We start from the raw sequence: 20,128 nt of genomic DNA on the forward strand, positions 1-20,128 counted from the left end.
GTTAGGCCTTCGGGTGATGTATGAACCAGAGGGATAATGAAATGTTTTGTTAATCAACTCTGCCACATGTGTGCCTTCTAGCGGGATCATATTAGCTGTACTTTTGGAAAATTGGTCTGGTCTGAATGAACTATTATGGGACTCATAGTGTTTCTCCCTTCCCGGCAGGCATCAGCGCAGACACTCATCTGTTGTTGGAGCATGCCTTTTGTGGACATGACCCGCATGGCTCAGCTAGTCCCGTCCATGAAGGAACAAGCCTCCTTCTGCTGACGTTACCCTGTCTCACCCTGCTGCTGATGAGCTGTTTGTAGGCTACATTAGCCTGAGGAGCAACACAGAACTGGTGCACATGTCGTTCAGTTTTTCCATACAAAGTAAAGTCAGTATCTTGCGGACAGTACATGAAGTGAAGTGCAAACTGTACTGTGTCATTTAACATGATTGACTAGAGAGTTTTTTTGATATGGTTACAGAGATTAGCCCTAGCCGTGGCTCCTCGTGTTTAGAGTGATTATTGATCGGGACAGGATTGAATGAATTGACCCATCCACAATCTGTGTTAGACAAATCACCTCTGGGAAAAATGTACTGAACTGGAAAGGAGCCTGCTGATGCTGGTATCATGACAGAATCACAGCAGGTTAAACCCAGTGACTCGTTTAATTACTTCCATTCTGATCGTGTGTGTAAATTATTATTTTTTAATGTATCATTTACTTGTGTAGGGGTTGTTTCAGGAACCACATTTTTGTCTTATGATAGTGATGATGATGGGAATTACTTATGAAAAATAAATAGTCAAAGTCCCTTAAATGTATTTGTTGGCTACAACTAATAAGTTAACAAATAAGACTGCTTCTTTTACTATTATTTATCAAGTAATTTAGGCTATTTACCTCAACTTTCCAGCTATAAACACTGAGATCGTTTTTTACAGCAGTCATTTTGACTTGTCACAGCAGGTAAAAGCACAGTTGGAACTAATATCATTAATGATGGCACAGTTTCAGCAATAGTTGCAATGAAGTGCAGCAATTAATAACATTAATTACACCTGTGATTGACAACTAAGAATATGTGCTGTGAAAAAGGCTCCATGCTGTCTGTAAATACTTGTTTTCATCACATCAACAACTCTGACTTGCATATAAATACTGTATATCTGTGAAACCAATAAATGGCAACAAATGGGATGAACTCAGGCAGCCTGATGTGCTTTAACCTCTGATTACTGACATGCTGACATTACCTTTGATCGACTGAATGCAAAAATAATATTAAAGCTGCCCAGTGGAGTCTTCTTGTAAACAAAAGTTACCCATGAAAACATTTGCAAAGCTGCTTTTTAAAATATTTAAAATCCTGCTGTATTTACATCCCTGTTTACCAGCTGGCAGTTTTCTTCTTGCCTTCCATTGTTGGCACATTGTTGCTTTTTTTTATGCATTAGGGCCACTTGTAGATCAGTGGAACAGTGTGAAACCATTAGCAGGAATGTGTATCATATGTGTTTGCAGGGTACAAATAAAACAGGGACCCACTCACAAAAAACTGCTCCACAGCACCACTAGAGGTCACAAAGCAGCATTCAATTATTATTTTGGCTGCGTAGGGGCAGCAGAACAAGCTGTAAACACGGCAATTACATATTATCACATTATAAAAGTGTCATGGCTAACATGCTAGTAAATAGTTACTTACCAGTACTTACAAATCCAACATTATTATTAATTTGGAGTCATGTTTCTATGTAAAACCAATATTCACTCTTCTTTCACCTGGTGTCACCCACTTCCTGAGGGAGATATCTGTTTCTTTAGCTGCTAAATGCTAACAACAACAATAATAATAATAATAATGCAAATATTGATTAGTACAGCTTTAACTCTGATAAATAAAAAAACACAACAGGCAGGGAGTCCAAACACTTGTTTATTTTTCCCACTATTTGAAATGGTCCAGCACATATAAAAGTTATAAAACTAACTAAAAGTCAGTTTGGGGCTGAAGGTTTCTTATTCTACAGAGTGAAACACATGTAATACAGTGAAGATACACATGAAACAGAACAGGGAAATGTGTTTTTACACAATGAATAAATAGTCAACAGTCACAGCTCAAACAAAACATTTTAACCTACATCATTCTCATTATGCCTCGATGATGATAATGCCTAGTACTTACTCTAATTAAATATAACTCATATTTACCATGGAATGATGATATCATGATGAACGCCCACCGGCTCGTAGTGTGTGTGCGCATTTACTTTTGGTTCTGCTTCACTGCTGGTTGTACGTTGCTGTGTGAGTATTGAATGGCGGTCCTGGCTCGGTCCGTCATCACTACGATGGGGTCCACATACATGTAAATAATCTATAGTCCATGCAGACAGTGTGCGCATGTTTCCCAAGCATATAATGGAAGTTATATAATATGGCTCTAGTCTATGTCAAGGTCAGAGTCCTCATCACTCTGATTGCTCTGTATGATGGCTCCATTGCGGATGGTCTTCGGGACAACGGGGGACTTATCGGGCAGCAGGCCGTACTCCTGCAGCAGGGCCTCCACGTCCACAGCAAAGAAATCCTCCCCGAGCTGGTCCGTGAGCCGCACGAAGTTGCCGATCAGGTCCCCTCCTTTGTAAACCAGCAGGGCGGGCAGAGCGCTGCCTCTGAACAGCGCGCTGGTGCTGATGGCCGAGCTGCGTACGCTGCAGAACTTGACCAGCGGGTATTCCTGAGCCAGACACATCAGGCTGCCGCTCATGGCCTCGCAGCCCGGGACGTCGGGCTCGTAGATGTGGATCATGACCAGCGTGCTTTTGTCCTCTTTGTCTAAAGCCTCCAGGAAGTCCTCTCCGCTGTTGAGCTCGTAAACCTGCTCGAAACGTTTGCCGCGGCAGAGCTGGCGCCGCATCTCTTCAATGCGCTGCATGCGGTAATGCTGAAGGAAGTCTTCGTCGTCTTCTTCTTCTTGGAGCATGTTGTACTCCTGCATGGTCATCTGTGGGGTAGACAAAAAGCAAAACTCATAAATGTGCTGCGTCTTTTACAGATACTCCAATGTAGCCATTTTAGTCTGGCCGGTTCGAAACCTGATAATAATAATATAATAGTTAGTGAAAAGTGTGTCAGAAAATACAGGAAGAGGGTGCAGGGATTCCACTATATCAATCAAATAGCTTTTAATTAATATATTGCCTGTGTTTAGCATTTTCCCACATCCAGTGCTCCATCAAGAAGTATGCCACAGTTTCAAGAGGGTGTCACTAACGCACTGCCAGGATAATGTGAGGAACAAGAAGTTGAAGCTAAGGGAGCTTTTCACAGGCATTTTGTCCCCCATTTCTGCTTACTTTGCCTTGGATTTTCTCCTGCAGCTCTTTCTGTTTCTCCTTGTCTTTTTGCAGGTCGAGGTCAGAGCGGCAGGTCATCGACAGCTTCTTGATCAGTCTTTCCATCTCTTTCTTCTGCTCTTGCTTCTGCTCCACCTCCAGCTGCTTGTACTTCCTCCAGTCATTGATCACACCCTTCGGTCCTGTAAGAGAACAGCCAATGTCACTGGTGTTATGGTAACTACGTATTATGTTCTAAATGACAAATATGTGATCATATTTAGTCTGTTTGATAGTTGAACATGCAGAATGAGACAGGAAATGGTTAAAGAGAAGGGTACATCATGCAACAAAAGTCTGTGGCCAGAATCGAAAGCAAGATTGCGATCGTGTGGTATTCGTCTTAACCTGCAGGCTGTCGGGACACACCACCCTCTCATTTCTTATCGTGTTTTGTATGCGTTCATGGTAGCTACCTGTGTTGACAGCACTTCCATCTGCGCTGTAATCAATCTCAGGCTCCCCGACGTTGGCGTCCCGGATGGTCTTGCTTTCCCCTTCTTCATCCTCGTTGTCGCTGCCTTCGTCCTCACTGCTGCTGTAGTAGTACTGCAGCTTCTCTCCCAGAATCTTGTCGTCCAAGGTCGTCATTACGACAGCTCACCTGAGGGCGGCAGTTTTTAATGTGTAGAGAGTAGAAAGGACACTGATGCATCTCTGCACTTTCACGTTTCTGTTTATTGATCTATTCCTGCTGCTATATCCACACGTTTACACTACACCCCGTACGTTTTACATGAACTAAAAATACGACCCATCCTTCCTCTTTGTACTGCATGCGGTGGAAAGGATGTGTATTATGTAACACCAGTCTGAGCTAATCTGATGCATTTGTTCCTTACATTCACAGAATATATTTATACAAACACACCAGTCTCCATTTGGGTCATTTGACTACTAATTTGCATGAGTATGGCAGCTGACATGTGAGACAATACTGCCATTTGCTTTGTCCTTAACAAATTCACAGCTTCATAGATAAAAATCTCTGCAGATTAACAACAGTTTTTAGCACTGAATTGTCCGGTTGAGCACATCAGTCAGTGAAGCATAAATAATCCAGGCTGGCAGCCATCCAAGCTGTTATAGGTCGGGCAGAAAGGGTTTAATTCGAAAATAGGACATCTACACTATACATAGCTTATAATAAGTGTGTCATTTTACAAAACTTGAGCAGAAAGGCCTTCAATGATGCACTGAGCCGTGTATAAGCTCGTCCATGTGCACAGATGGAGGGAGACACCCTTCATACAAATCCCTCCTGTCACTTTGAGAGCGGGCCAGGCAGAAAATTGTAAATACTACAACGCGTACAGGGGTTTTCAGTTTGACATAGCTGCCATTTAGTGACGATACATAATAATAATTCTCCACAAACTTCGCACATCCTGTCTCCAACACATGTAAACAGTAGGAGCGAAGGCCTTATTACAGCCAGCACCTAATTTATCTGAGAATCACTGCCTGTTCCGATATGATGACCTAGTTTTCAATTAACTGTAGCAATGGTGTTATTTCCTCAAGTGTCAAAACGCTACTTGAAAAGAGGATCTAGACAATCCAGTTAGCTTGTTTAATAATTAGGGCTGAACCTGCTAGCACAACGTATGCTATCGTTTGACAATCAGTAAACAATAACCAGCTATGAACGTTAAGTTTAGCTTGACTCCGACATTACACGCCGCTGTAAAAGTATATAAAATGTCCACTAATGAAAGATTATTGGCTTTCAACTTACCGTTATTGTTATGACCAGCTAACGTTAGTAAAATGTCACCAACTCCCACCACAACTCCGGCTAATCTGTTAGCTTTTAGCTGTTCAAGCCTGTCTCAGTCTGTGGTGCGTTCATGGCTCACGGAGATGTCGTAATTACAACGCCTACGGTCAAAGACTGCCCACATTCAGCTAGAATTTAGATTTTATTAGATTAATTTTATTAAATTGATTAATCGATTAGTTGCCAAACACTAAATTAATCAGCAACTGTTTTGATCATTATGAGTCGTTTTGTTAAAGAAAAAATGTCAAAATTCTTTGGTTCCAGCTTCTTAAATGTGCACATTTTCTGGTTTCTTTAGTCTTCTGTGATGGCAAACTGAATGTCTTTGGGTTATGGATTGTTAGTCGGGACAAAAGAAGACATTTAAGTTTGGATCTTGGGTTTTGGGAAATGGTGATCGACATATTAATTGATAATAAAAATCATTGTTAGTTACTTGCAGCCATAGGTTTTATTTATTTATTTATTCTTTATAATTAGGACACACCGCATCAGTAATCGATGTTGGTCAATTTATGATGTCTGATGGCAAATTAATTTACAGCATCAAAACAGAAAACATGTTTATTAATTTTTTTAAAATTGCTGTACTAAGTGACACAATCAACCCACAGCCATTCAAAATTGCCGAGCCACATGTTTAATTTTGCCGTGAAAATTACTTTCCACCTTATTCTTTGTGACAGTGTAGTACTCTAAAGTTGCATTGGTGTAAATTCTGATTTTACTGAGAGCACCTAAAGACAACACGGGTTTATCCTCGTGACGTGTGATATGTTTAGTGACAGGAAAGTGTTGTTAAACGCAGCTCCCTCTTTCACCACTAGAGGGCAATATAACTATGACATAATACACGTTACTAGTAGTTCAGGTGATATGTGAAAATTGTGTTCACTTTTTCATAAAAGCATGAAATTTGGTACACTTGTACAATTTGGGGCCCTGAACATTCAGAAATGGAGCCAGTTTATGATGTTGTATATGGTATCATTGTAATCCTTGGCCATCAAAACATAGGGGTAGACTTAACCTTTTTTTGTGTTATCATGTTTGGTTCAGGAGATATAATGCAAAATACATAATTAGGTTATTGTGGAAAGTAAATTGGCCACCACAAGGCGTTTTTGCGATGGCTCCAATTCTGAAAATGTTCAGGACCCCAAACTGTACAAGTATGCTAAGTTTCATGCTTTTATAAAAAAAATGAAAATATCACCACAAATTTGGCACATAATACCTGGACTATAGTACTTGTATTGCTAAAACTACTACTGCTGCTACTACAACCACTGTCAGTAGACTGACCAAAACTGCAAAGTCAAATTTCAACTTCATCATTGCAAATATTAAAGGTGCCATGATACCAAGAACAGAGGATAGTTTTCCCTTTTGTTAATACAAATCGCTACAGCAGTTAAAGGACAGGTCAAGTGCCCAAATGAACATTGAAACAGATTTTTCTTGCTGTAATCATTCCTCCTGCTCATACTGACATTTAGAAGATCCCTTCATAATGCACTTATAATGTAAGTGATGGGAGCCAAAATCCACAAGCCTCCGTCTGTGCAGAAATGTATTTAAAAAAGTCTTTTTTAGTGCCAAAGTCCTTCTTTTTGTTACTATACTAAAACTAAAACACTGTAAATGTGGCAGATATCCACTTGATATGACTCACTCAGACTGCTGAAGCCTCATATAAACTTCAGATGAACTTTTAATTTTTTTTTTTTTTTTTGCAAACTTATTCTTTAAGTAATCTGACAAGACAGATAGCACAGATATAAGGCTAAATATTATATATAAAGTGTCTGTGGATCCTAATCTCATATGTATCCTAATTTATCAAAATGTTCTAAGCTATGAGGTAACTGTGCTTCCACTTTATGTGATTTTAAACCACACTGCACTTCCTGCTTTATTCCCTGTAATCAGCTCAGTCTTCTGTTTCCATGAATATTCAGTCTCTTGCCAAAAGAAACACAAGATCCAAAAGAAGCAGGGAGGAACGGAAACTCAGTAGACAAACAGAACAAGTCAAATCTAAGATTTTAATAACTGTCATTTTTAATGAATGTACAAATAGTCCACTAATGTCTATACTTTGATGTCAATAAATTTCCATTGCAATAATTTCTTTTGAAAGAAAGCTACAGACAGTGTGAACATGTATTTTGATGGTATTTCATTCTTCAGACACAAAGCATTTAACATTTAACATCACATGTTTATTTCCTCACTGATGTCTTTGTTCAAGTGTGAGACAGAGTGAGCAAATTAAGGAAGAGGCGAGTTTGATTTCACACTGAGCTCTTGGTCCTGTGTGATTCTCCAGTGCATTTACTCTATGTTCTCCACACAAGCATCTTGAACAGTTGTTTTTTTTTTTCGTTTTTTTTAGCAGCAGCCTCTTTTACCTTCATGTAGGAATCTCAAACCAAAACCTTCTTGTGTCTGGAAAGCGTCATAGCTCATCAGTTCTTCCTTTACTGTCGTCTTTCCCTCTTTGTGACTGCTCCTCTGCTGGTACTCTAAATGCCACATACGGACACGTCCTGGTGTTCAGACACACCAGCTTCTTCAGCGTGGCGGAGTTCACTATGTCAAAGCCAACTTTGCCTCCAAAGGTGCTGGGCTTCCAGTAATCTGGAGAACATATAGGGTTTCCCAGAAGGCCTTTAAGGGAGAACGGGGCGCCCATCTCCACCATGCTCTCCCCAAATATGGCCCCCGCTCGTGTTCTCTCCAACATCATGCCGGGATAAAATTCAAGAGCCTCAATGTCACCATATAACTCTTCAAGCTCGCGGGCTATCTCCTCGTTATCTGCAAAAAGGTAACAATGAATGCTCAGTTAATAAAAATGTCTACAATAAAGTGCATCAAGAATACATTTCTTTACTCAGTAGCAATAGCTGGACCTGAACCAACTGCCTCAGTGTTTCGCAGTAGTGCAACACCAAAACAAACACCTCCAGGATTAGGTTTTAGTCATGCAAGCAGCACAGCCCTGAGGATTGCAAAACTGAGATATCTCAACAACTACTTGATAGATTGCCATGGATGAATCCTAATGACCTGATTTTTACTGTGAGACCACGAGCACGTCAAAGTTTTTGCATATGTAGTAAAATATCTCAACATCTACTGGATGAATTAGCACAAACTTTTATGGTTCTTTGAAGATGAATCCTAATAACTTTAATGATCTTCTGACATTACCTCTAATGCCACCTAGAGGTTGACAGCACCTCTCTAGCACAGCCAAATGATAGTGTTGCTAATCATTTGGCTGTGCCAGACAACTACATGACACAAGCCGACATGAAATACCTCTAACTGCACAGTTTGTAAGTACAGTGCAGTGCAAGTCAAGCAATGTAGAATACATCATCAACTGAAGGATTTGATACAGAAATATCTTCCATTGATACCACTCAGAGGATAGCAATGGAGAATAGTCTTTAACAAAATGCCTAGGAAGAGAGAGAATATCATTTATTCCAGGAATGTATGTTCAGCTGCTCTAATTGACTCGTAAAAATCATGTAAATCATGTGCTTTCATGACTTCATTTGTGGTCTGAACACAGCCACAACTATTTTTCTTACCAGTGAATTGTCTGAACGATGTGTACGGCTTAAGGTTAAAACGTTTCCTGTACTCGTTGAAGGATTGCATGCGGAGCTGCCGCGACTCTTTGATGGCCCCCACAGCTACTTTGGTCACCACAGGATTGATGTTATGGCCCCCTCCTATCTGTAAGACAAAGGTTTGAGAATTAAGTATGTGTTATATGTACATGTTTAGCTGTGATTACAGTTTAAGGCTCAAGCATGTGGGATAGGAAATATAACGATCTGCATGAAGACTGTAATTAACAAACCTTCATTCTGTTTCCAGCCAGTACATAAATATTTATGTAGCAGGCAAAAAATAATAATAACATTCTGTTTCTGATTGGTATATAAGACATTTTGTAGCTAAGACAACCCACATCAACAAGCTTAATCATGCAACAACACCAAAGAGAGTAGCTAGACTATGACAGGATGCACATCTAGAAAACAGGAAGAACAAGTGTGAATGCCAAAAAACATTTCACGTGGATGTTTGAATCTAGCAATACTGCAGTTATAACCAAGAGTTAGTTGCATATTCATCATGTTATATTATCTGACGTTTTGTTACCTGGCCGGCAACTTGTCGAGAGAAGGCATCCACCAGCGTGTCCACGCCATAGTGTGTGAGAACAGAAGTGTTGAAGAGGAACTGTGTGTAAGACACTTCATCTCCGTTAATGAGGAAGCTGTCAGGCATTAAGGGGTGCCAGTGGTAGAGCTGGCTGAACTCCAGAGCGATACGGTTCCCATACTGGAACTGGGAGTTGAACAGCAGGGTAGGATCAAACTTCAGCTGTAACAGGTATCCACTGAGGTGCTGAACGTACTCCTCGATCACTATTCGTATTGTCTCACCTGAGAGAAACACAGAGAGACACAAATTAAAAATACCTACTGTACATGTATATGAAACTGAGTCATGACTGAACAGGCTCTGATAAAATCCATGAGCTAATACTGAAGCATGCTGACATACTCTGTTATTAAAAAAACATGAAGTATACTTGCACAATTTACAAAATTTAAAAAAGAGTAAAGCTTTAAAAAAAAAAAATCAAAGCATTAAAGAAATAGTTTGACAATTTGGAAAATGTGTTTGTCACTTTCTTGGCGAGAGTTACATGAGAAGTTTGGTACCACTCTCATATCTGTCCATTAAATATGAGGCTACAGGCAGCAGCCTGCTAGCTTATCTCAGCACAAAGAGTGGGAGCAGGAGGAAACAGTTGCCACACAAGGATGCCAGGAATCCATTGGAGACTCCAGAAAGCTACCGAGCCCGCCCAAGAAGTAATCTGTCACATAGCCCCCAGAAAACCAGGAGCTTTTGTTTTTACATGTTAGCTTTTATAAAGAATAAACAAACAAGAGATGACATGTTAATGCGTCAGCTTTAGAGGGGTTGATAGGCAGATTTTGTTACCTCATACTACTGTCACGCTAGCTGTTTTATCTTGTTTCCAGTCTTTATGCTAAGCTGAGCTAACCTTTTACCTTTTAACTCTCAGCAAGAGAGTGAATAAGCAACTTTTCCAAAATGTCAAACTATATTCCTGTAAAACTGCGTCCTACTCACCAATGATGATGAGGCGGGAGGTCTGGAAAAGCTGTTCATCATCCCATGTGGGATGCTCTGCTTTCAGGATGTCACAGACTCGGTTATGCTCCCTCAGCCACAGCGTAGCGTACATTCCCAAACCAGGGAGGAGTCCGAACACTTCCTGACCAATAGCAATCTGATTCTCTGGTGGGATCCCAGGGGGGTAGCTCATCTTAACAGGTGCGTCAGCTACAGAGGGAGGGTATATCTCTCCATCAATTAACTGAAGGGAAAAACAATAATTAATGATTATACAATACAACTTTACCAATTATAACCACAGCTAACAAATTACAAGAACACTGCAGGTTTCCTTTTTGTTCCCATCTGAATCAACATTCCCCTATTACAGCACTTGGCGACAGTGGCAAGGAAAAACTCCCCCTTAACGAGAAGAAACCTCAAGCAGAACTGGGGTCGAGGTGGGTGGCCATCTGGCCTGACCGGTTGGGTTGAGAGAGAAAGAAAGAGGGGGAGAGGGGAGAGAGAGACAAAGAAGCACAGCAAAAACAATAACAACAATAATAATAATAGAATAATAGAAATATGACTATTAATAATAGTAGTGGCAGTAGTGTCAAGCTGGACAAGAAAACACAGAATTCTGGGGAAGATGCCAAGTTAGTAACATGCATTAATGGGGCATGAATGCGTACAGATGGAGAGGGGGAGGAGGAGAGAGGAGCTCAGTGCATCATGGAAAGTCCCCTTGGCAGTCTAGGCCTATGGCAGCATATCTAGGGGCTGGTCCAAGGCAAGCCTGGGCCAGTCCCAACTATAAGCTGTATTAAAAAGGAAAGTTTTAAGCCTACTCTTAAACCTGGAGAAGCCATCTGCCTCCCGGACTGAAACGGAAAGATGGTTCGAGAGGAGAGGGGCCAGATAGTTGAAGGCTCTGCCTCCCATTCTTCTTTTGGAGACTCTGGGAACCATAAGTAAGCCTGCATTCTGGGAGCGCAGTGCTCTCGCGGAGTAATAGAGTACTATGAGCTCTTTAAGATATGATGGTGCCTGACCATTAAGGGCTTTGTAGGTGATGAAAAGGATTTTAAATTCTACTCTGGATTTTACAGGGAACCAGTGCAGAGAAGCTAAAACGATAGAAATATGATCTCTTTTTCTAGTTTTTGTCAGTACATGTTCAGTTGCATTCTGGACCAGCTGCAGAATCTTTCGAGGCTTGTTGGGGCAGCCTGATGATAAGGAATAACAAGGAACTGAGAGAAGTATTTGTGTACATGATGTCTCTATTTACTGTTTTGATTTTTTTTTCACCTGATACTTAAGTTTTCCATCTTTGTGAAGTCTGAGCAGGAGCTGACGTTCCAGGTTGTCTCCATAAACGTGGCCTGCATCCACCTGTATGCGTCACAAGATGAGACAAAAAAATTATGTGTAAGAATAAGAGAAAATAAATAAAAGCCTGGCTAAATATTGGTTGGTGGCATTATGATTTACTTCTATTTTTTGAATAATTTTCTATTTTTTAAGCACTCAGATGGGCATAAATACAAAGTCTACTTGGTCCAACAATATCCAGATTTATTAATCTCATTCAATAATCACTGTCTCTCTATCATTGAGCACATACTGTAGGACCGTAAACCTAGTGACTGGATTGAGAAATTTGCTGTCTATTTTACTAACCAAGCCTCACAGTTTAATCCATTTTCAGTGATAATCCTGCATCCCTAATCAGTTTCAGATAGTCAATATTTCAGCTTTAGAGAAATTGATAATTCAAATGAAATCCTCTACCTATATATCAGATATTGTCCAAACTTAATCCTTAAAGGAAAAACTCCCCACTCATTGACTAAAGAAACCAAATTTGGATCATCTTTTTTTAAGCAACTATTGACCAGTTTCAAAATTATTGTTTTTAATGAAGGTTATAGAGAAACTGAACTAACAAAAGTAATTTATTGAAAGAATAATTTTAAAATAGTTTTCAATCAGGTTTTAGTACTGAGATGACTGTTATTAAGGCTGACATTCATTTGAGAACTGACAGAGATGACTCCTCAGTCTTAGTTCTAGTAAGATTTGAGTGTTGTTTTTGACACAACTGGTCCCTTCTGTTCTCCTACACAGTTTAGTAACTTAAGGAGACTGACTGACTGCTTTACACCTTTCACGTTTTTTAAAACAGAACGTTTTCTGTTTTGTATTAGCAGATTCGTGTTTCTCTGTAAGTCTGTTTACTTGTGGTGTTCCTCAAGGGTCCATTCTAGGGCCCTCTGTTGTTTTGAATTTACATGCTTTCCCTGTCAGGTGATAAAAAAACGATGATGTCCTCTTCCACTGCTATGTTATATGTCCTAATTGAAACCCAACAAATCCAGCAGTCTAATAAATCTTCTTAATGACATCAAATCCCCAAATTTCTTAAAATTTGACAATGATAAATCCGATGTCATACTGATTGGACCACCAATTTTTACCAGCCGGTTCAACAACAAGCTAGGCTGCCTGTCAAATATATTAAGCAGACTCCTAGAAATCTCTATGTTACTTTTGATGCAGATCTTTGTTTGGAGGACCAAGTGAAGAACTTAACTAACTATTAACTATTTAATATGTATAAAATGGTTTTAATCTCACCACTTTAGCTATTTTATTTGCTGTTATTTCCCCTGTTCTATGATTCCATTTCTTGTTTTTACTTGCATTTGCTTTTATCCTGTTTCTTTTTTCTTTTTCTGGAAAACACTTTGTAACTGTGTTAATAAAAGTGAAACACAAGTATTATCATTATTATTATTATTATCAACTAGAAAAAATCTGTACCCCATGTGCTAGAGCCTTGGTGTAGCCCAGACCCATGCGATTGTAGGTCTTAAAGAACTGGTGGGTGAAGTGCTGCGCAAAGAAGGCGAACATGAGGTTGGAGCCCTGGGGGTCGGGTCTGAAGGTCCTTCTCTTCAGCAGCCTCTCAACCAGGAGCTCAGGGTCAGGCAGCCCAGCCTTGCCTGAACAGAAACACCACAGCGTCACATGCAGCAGAGGGCAAAACACAGATACATCACACCTCTAGTCATAATATTGAAATAGTAAGTCTGTGCAAACATGATATAGTTAACACGCCATGCTGCACTCCTGAACTGTCCAAGGACAACAATCTGTATGCCTGTCACAATGGTGAAAGCTACAACTGAAACAAAACTGAGTTCTGCATTTGATATTATTGATGCTGTCACACATGTAACTCATAGATAACATCAAAACTATCAGTGAAAGAGAGCTAACTAATTCCTCTAAGGTAACTCCATTTTATGTTTCTTTATACTTCTACTCCACATTTTAGAAGAACATACATTGTATTTTTACCTATTTTTATCTGACAGCTGCTAAAATCTTTTCTGATTAAGATTTTCATACAAAACATATGATCAGTTTATAAAATACTACATGGTTATAGATTAAACTACCAAGTAATACACAAAATAGTTAAAATTTGTTTCAGGTACAACTTTAAAATGCTGATTACATGTTAATGCATGAGTAAAAATAATCCAGCGATATAATACGTGGTAAAAAAACACACTGAAATGATCATAGTATCACTATAGATAGTGTTCAGTATTATTTGAATTTTTTAAGTTTAAGTAAGTAAGTTTTAAGTCTACGTTTTGGCACTGATACCATAACAATACTTTTATCGATACCTTACTTTGAGTTGTATAAACCAGTTTTACTTCAAAATTAAGTTTTGGTTTGATAAAAGAAGCCAAAGTTCTTAAATGTTGCACAAGGAGCTGTACAAGAACCTTTGAATGAATAAAAATCTCTAAAAGTGGCAACATTTTGATTCATATCAGGAACAATCTGATCAAAGAATAAATACCAGTTTACAAATCTGGCCTTGACATGTTTCTGTACATCATGCTTGGACACATTTTAGTCTGAACAAAAAAAACATATTAAGGTTTGAAAATATAACTTGACAAATTGAGCTGTGTATTTTAACGTAATATAAATGAGTTGCTAACCTTTGACCCCTAGAGGTGTAGGGCAGTCCAGTGGCACTGGGGGCAGAATCCGAGTGTAGTAGCTCAGATTGTAGTAGGATTCCCAGCTGAGATAGCCATATTTTGAGTTGAAGGTTGGAGGATTGGGTATTAAGTTGGACCTAACTGTTCATACAAAGAAGGGGAAAAAAGGGTAATGTGAGTAATTGAATATGGGATAGCCTTGAATTATTATCTCAGGGTGAACTGCTGAATCTGGACCTGTTAGAACCAGCCGCATCAGAACGTCTCGTAGGAAAGTATAGTTGATGATGTCCCAGAGCCAGCGGAAATGTGTGAGAATGTAATGCACCACATCTGGGCTGGGCTTGAAGAAATGACGGACTCTGGTCCAAAACTCCGCTGTGGTGGGAGGACAGATGAAAGAATAATCTTGTTGTTATTATAAGTCAGGGCAGCTGGGAATTTAAAGTGAACATTTTCTCAGTATAAGAAAATCATTGTTATATTCCTACAGGACTCTCAACTAGCTTGGCTTGTTGTTCTGTGTTTATCTGTATTTTAATTTAAGTGGATAGGTGAGAGGAGACATGAGGACAAACAGAGCAGAGTGACATGCAACACATGTCCCCAGTATGCGTGTTACTGGTTCACCAGGATACCTTCTACTTGGTACTTGCTGTAGCCAAAAGCTGCCTGAAGCAGCATTGTGGCTACCATTAAGGACACTGACATCATGTCCATTGTGTTTTTTGAGGACGTCTCTGGAAACTTGGAGGTTTCATAAGCTGTTTCCAGACCTCTGAATCACCACACCACTGCTGATTTACAGACATCTCTTTGAAAATGTAAGTCTATGGGAAAGTCTTTTTGGGCTCAAAAGCATCATGTGACATTGTAATTACACCGTTTGGCCACTATGTCAAATTGGATTCACAGCCCGGTGCTGTTCCTGAGGGCTTGGGCTGTACACACAGTGGTGCTTTGAGCTAAATGCTAACGTCAACATGCTAACATGCTCACAGTGACGATGCTAACATGTTGATGTTAAGCAGATATAATGTTTACCATGTTCACTATCTTAGTTTAGCATGTTAGCATGCTAACATCTGCTGATTAGCACTAAACACAAAGTAGGTCTACAGTTGATGATGGGAATGTTATTAGTTTTGCAGGTATTTGGTCATAAACCAAAGTATTGGACAAAATTTAACCATATAATGGCGAAAAAGTAAAGAAAAAAATAAAGGCACCACCAAAGTTGGAATTTATCATGACAGGGACATGAATGCATGAACCAAATCAACCTCATGGTAGCACTACAGGAAAAGTCGGGATAATCAAAGTCATTAGGATTCATCGTATTGATACCATGAATATTTGTACCAAATTTCATGGCAATCTATTCAATAACTGTTAAGGCATTTCAGTCTGGACCAGAGCAGTGGGCCAACTGAAAGAAGTGTGGCAAAAATTTGACAAAAAATATAATTAAAATGTTAACAGGATAAATAAAATATGAGAAAATAATTGAGAAAAAAGACTTTCTTTTTGGTGTGGTGAGCTGGGTTAGTGGTTGTGGGGTTGGGGCATGTTGGGGGGGGGGATTGTACTTGTCGCCCCAGTATTTTTAAAATCCTTGCTATAGCCCTGGCCTTAAGCTCCCATAAAGATGTGTTAAAGTTGAGTCTGTGTAAAATCAACAATATGTTTGGAAATGCAGCCTTACATAAGAGGAGAAAGTATTATTTTATATAAATGTTATTATTCAATCCCATTTTCCCCTTTCCTGTTTGGGTTTTCTGGCCTTTTCCTTCCCTCACTCCCACCATAGTTCTTTCTTTCTCTGCACAATCACAGCAATAGTTTATTGTTATTAAGCCTGACGAATATGATGTAACTGCATAACTGAGAGCCAATTACTTCACGTCTGATTAAGGACCACACTGTGTGAGGGTTCCATGTTAATGAGAAGCAAACCGGCAGAGTTAGTAGATGCTTTGGTGACAAGATCAGCAGAAGCCGCTCTGATCCAGATGGTCTCTTCCTGGCAGTTAGCCCCTGTTTTTCCAATTCTTACAAATATTTGGGTCTAGACAAGAAGTCCTCACTCTGCGAGCCAAGCTATATTGCACTATTGCTTGAATTAACAACAAGATCAGTCAACAGTCTTTCATCAGCCTGCCATCTAACCTTTTCCGTGTAATATAGGAATGAATAACAGAACAGAATATTTCAAATTCCTTCGATGTATAATAAAACAAGAGGATATGAGAACTGATGTCATGGTGATAACTGGACTCACGGACAGTGCAGTTTTCTCCGTAGTAGCCGGTGCGAGTGCAATCACACTCATATTTGTCCTCAGCATACCTCACACATACTCCCCAGTGCTGACAGGGGATATAACAGCATGGGTTCACTGTGGAAAACAAGAATGAGACCATGAGAAATGCTTACATAAACTCAGGCAGGCAGATCATGTATGAAGCTCTGACACAATACAAAATTCTAAGAGACATGACACTATTACAATGTGTCTGCCGCCCAGCTTCCTGCACAGAGATTTAGTTCCCATGTGAAAACATCTGTCGTAGCAGATTGGTTTACCACATCTTTACGTCTACACTGCAAAAAATATCGGTCTTTTAGCCAGACATGGTGTCTCAGAGTGAGCCTTCAGGACACACTTTTATTAAAAAAACATCGGCCAATTAGATGAGTTAGTTCCGAGTTAATTTAATTCCCGCTATCAGTGCAGTCATTGCTTTTCCGGGAATTTTACAGGTCCATAATTGGTTCATTGTTTCCTAATAAATTCTCATTTTTTCCCCCCGAAGAAATAAATATGTTAATTGGTACTAATTTTAGGGAAGATAGAGACAAAATTTGGAGACAAGTTTTACTTAATTAGCTTTATTGAGTTTAAAAGCAGTTTCCAGAGGAATTAGCTCAAAAGAACTGCTCCATTTAAACACAAGAAAAGATGTATTCATCATCTGTACACAACTTGCACATTTTTGTACCTTTAGCTGAGGTTAGACTAGTTTAGCATTTAATTGGAATGGACTACTTGGATACACAGTCTGTATTTGATCTATAATTAGGGCCAAATTACATTGCTTATTCCAGGAAAATGCTTAAGAAATTATTAGGAATTACTGGACCTGTAAAATAAAGCATTACCACCTGTTTTTTTTTTAACTTGTTTTAGGAATCAGCAACTCTTTAAGGTAGATTCTGTATTTAAAAGTGAAATTTATAACCACACAACAAGGGTTACGGTTGGGGTGGGGAAAAAAAACACCCAATCAAGTTAGCAACATGAAAAGATCTTTGTTCTCATACACTCGGAAACAGAGGGAGGGAGAGGGGAGGGGAGTTTTCTAACACGGGTATTGTGAAGCTCATGTAAGCAAGTTCCAGGGTGATAAATTAAATTCTCTTGAATGGCTGATAAGACTGTTTGTATCTGACATTCCGCGATCCATCCCTTGGTGATTCATGCACTGATAACTTCACGTTCATATTATGGAACAGCTCAGGGCGTTGCATCATAGATATGCAGACTACGTAAATCTTGTGATAAACACCTGGACTCCTAAGCGAAAGGGAAAAATCTCCTCGGACAAAAAGAATTGCCGGAGGGAACTTCCACATGCCAGAACATGCCTCTCCCTGCCCACGCAGACCCCATCCTTCTGTCTCCTAGCAGAACATTCAACAGAGCAGCAACCTCATCTGATGTGTAGAACGTACTATCTGATTTAATAGGTCAGAAAAAGTTCAAATCTCACACGTGAGATAACCTCATCTGGAAATGAATCACTCATTCACTGACTCAGTTTGTCTCAAAAACCCTGCAGTAGCTGCATTTCTAAAGCATGAATGGAAAAGAGTAAAAATAATATAGTAATAAAAATAGAATAGAAACCACAAGAGGGACAAAAGTACTACACATTAATTATATAAAATCTCATTCATGAGATGACACAAGCTCTCATTCAGAAATCATATGACTTGGAAGCAGAAACCAGAAGAAAAGAATGAGGCAGTGAAGCTGTTGGTATGAGCTGATAACATCGGCGTGAGGACAGGATGCTATATTGTGTATATAAGGGGAGAGAGGAGGGCATGTCGCCGCGCAGGTCAGACATGTCTTGGCCACAGGTCGGGCAGGAAAAGTTTGTTTTGGGGGGCCTCACTGTAAGAAATACATGTATCACAAATCTCTCAGTGCTGAGTCTTGAAATTTAGTCTTTTAGGGACTGTGTTTCAATGTTTACCTTAAGTTAAATACATCGTCCTAGGAAAAAATCTGTAACTCCCCATGGTAGGTTTTCCTTATTATGATCAAGTTTTGAAAGAAAAATAACAGTTTCAAACATGACTTTGGATAAATGAAAAGTCCCTAAGAGTTCAGCTGAGGAAGTCATGTTATGTTACCAGCAGTAGGCTTGCCAGACCCCGTCTTTGTTATAAGAATTACCGGACTGCCTAAATTAGGAAAACCTGATAAACTAATGGGATAAGGAAAACCCCGCATGCATGCTCACTGTACTCATATCCTAATGTAGCCTACATATATATCCTGCCACTGACCGATGAAGCAGGGTGTGCTCTGATTAGGTTATTAATACAGCATTTTACAATACATGCACACAACACCATGTCCAAACCAACCGACCTCTCACCTACCTGTGTTGGAGGTAACCTCATCTCCCCGGCATGCAGGCTCCCGCAGCAGCAAGAGAAGAGCACTGAGAACTGATCCTAGGACAGAGGCTTCAACAAAAGTTGTAAATCAATGTTAGTTTAAGGAACAAGAAGGTAAAACACACGGCAGGACCGGCTTCACAAGCAACGACCAGGACACAGGCTACTCACATCTCATCACTGCAGCCACAGTTCAAGATTCCAACTCATGAAACTGCAGGAAATGTGCGGTAATCCAGACTGTGGGCTGAATCACAGAGGTATGAGGACGAGAGTCGGCTGTTCCCAGACAGACAGTCAGTGAGAGTAGCAGAGCAGCAGGATCAGCTGTCCAACAGGTTGACTTCTGTCTGTGTGAGTGCTGCAGCCTCGCTGCACTGCGCTTTCACCTGCTGACAGACGGGAAAGGGAAAAGTGGGACGGTGACTTCATCAGGGTAGCGGGTTTCCAGTTCTTTATCGCCCACTGCTGTCAATGTTTGAATGCTCCCTTACTTTTTTTTTTTTTTTTTTAATCAACCCTGCCTTTTCTTTATAATTTCATATCAAATCAGAGCCTGACTGCAGCAGCATCCTTTTATATTTTACAATGTCTTCTTCCCCCATTCTAAGCCAGTCTGTTTTTAGGATGTATGGTGTATGATGAATGTTTTGTGATTGTGATGTGAATGAACCGTCTTATTGTGATCCTGTGTATATCTAATCTGTTCTCAGGTCTCTCTCGCAAAAAAAGATCTTGATCTCAATCAGATTTCCTGAATAAATAAAGCTTAATAATAACAACAACAATAATAATAATGATAATTTTAAAGCCTTTTGGTCCATTTCGCATAGAAAATACTATTCAGCTTCTTATGTAAAAGCCTGTAGCAATCCTGTCTTATGGCTTCATCTCTATTGCTGTATTTTGAAAAGTCATAATACTACTCTATAATACTGTATAACATTTCATGCAAAAAGATACAATACAATGGGCCTTACACTATATTATTACTGCACAAATGTGGTATAAATAAGTGAGTTCCATCTTCCTTTGAAC

General features: G+C 39.6%; 1 protein-coding gene across 1 annotated transcript; it reads right to left on the bottom strand.

Annotated features, from left to right (window-relative positions):
* Nucleotides 1–1,915: 1,915 nt before the first annotated feature.
* On the bottom strand, nucleotides 1,916–19,496 carry pdcl (phosducin-like). Its single transcript, XM_067575260.1, has 14 exons — nucleotides 19,262–19,496; nucleotides 19,073–19,159; nucleotides 16,680–16,796; nucleotides 14,636–14,776; nucleotides 14,396–14,539; nucleotides 13,194–13,375; nucleotides 11,679–11,762; nucleotides 10,380–10,626; nucleotides 9,372–9,658; nucleotides 8,792–8,939; nucleotides 7,648–8,006; nucleotides 3,817–4,000; nucleotides 3,362–3,543; nucleotides 1,916–3,009 (listed from the first exon to the last, which is right to left on the bottom strand). The coding sequence occupies exons 1-14, from the start codon at nucleotides 19,266–19,268 to the stop codon at nucleotides 2,446–2,448; spliced, it is 2,733 nt and encodes a 910-aa protein (XP_067431361.1). The 5' UTR covers nucleotides 19,269–19,496; the 3' UTR covers nucleotides 1,916–2,445.
* Between the last annotated feature and the right edge of the window lie 632 nt (nucleotides 19,497–20,128).

Source organism: Thunnus thynnus, chromosome 19 (genome assembly GCF_963924715.1).
Source record: "Thunnus thynnus chromosome 19, fThuThy2.1, whole genome shotgun sequence".
NCBI lineage: Eukaryota > Metazoa > Chordata > Actinopteri > Scombriformes > Scombridae > Thunnus > Thunnus thynnus.

Excerpts from the sequence above, each read along its gene's own strand:
- pdcl (XM_067575260.1), bottom strand. Across the intron at positions 14,540-14,635 it reads GATGCGGCTGGTTCTAACAG|TTAGGTCCAACTTAATACCC; the intron begins GTCCAGATTCAG and ends TTGTATGAACAG. Across the intron at positions 3,010-3,361 it reads AGGAGAAAATCCAAGGCAAA|ATGACCATGCAGGAGTACAA; the intron begins GTAAGCAGAAAT and ends TCTACCCCACAG.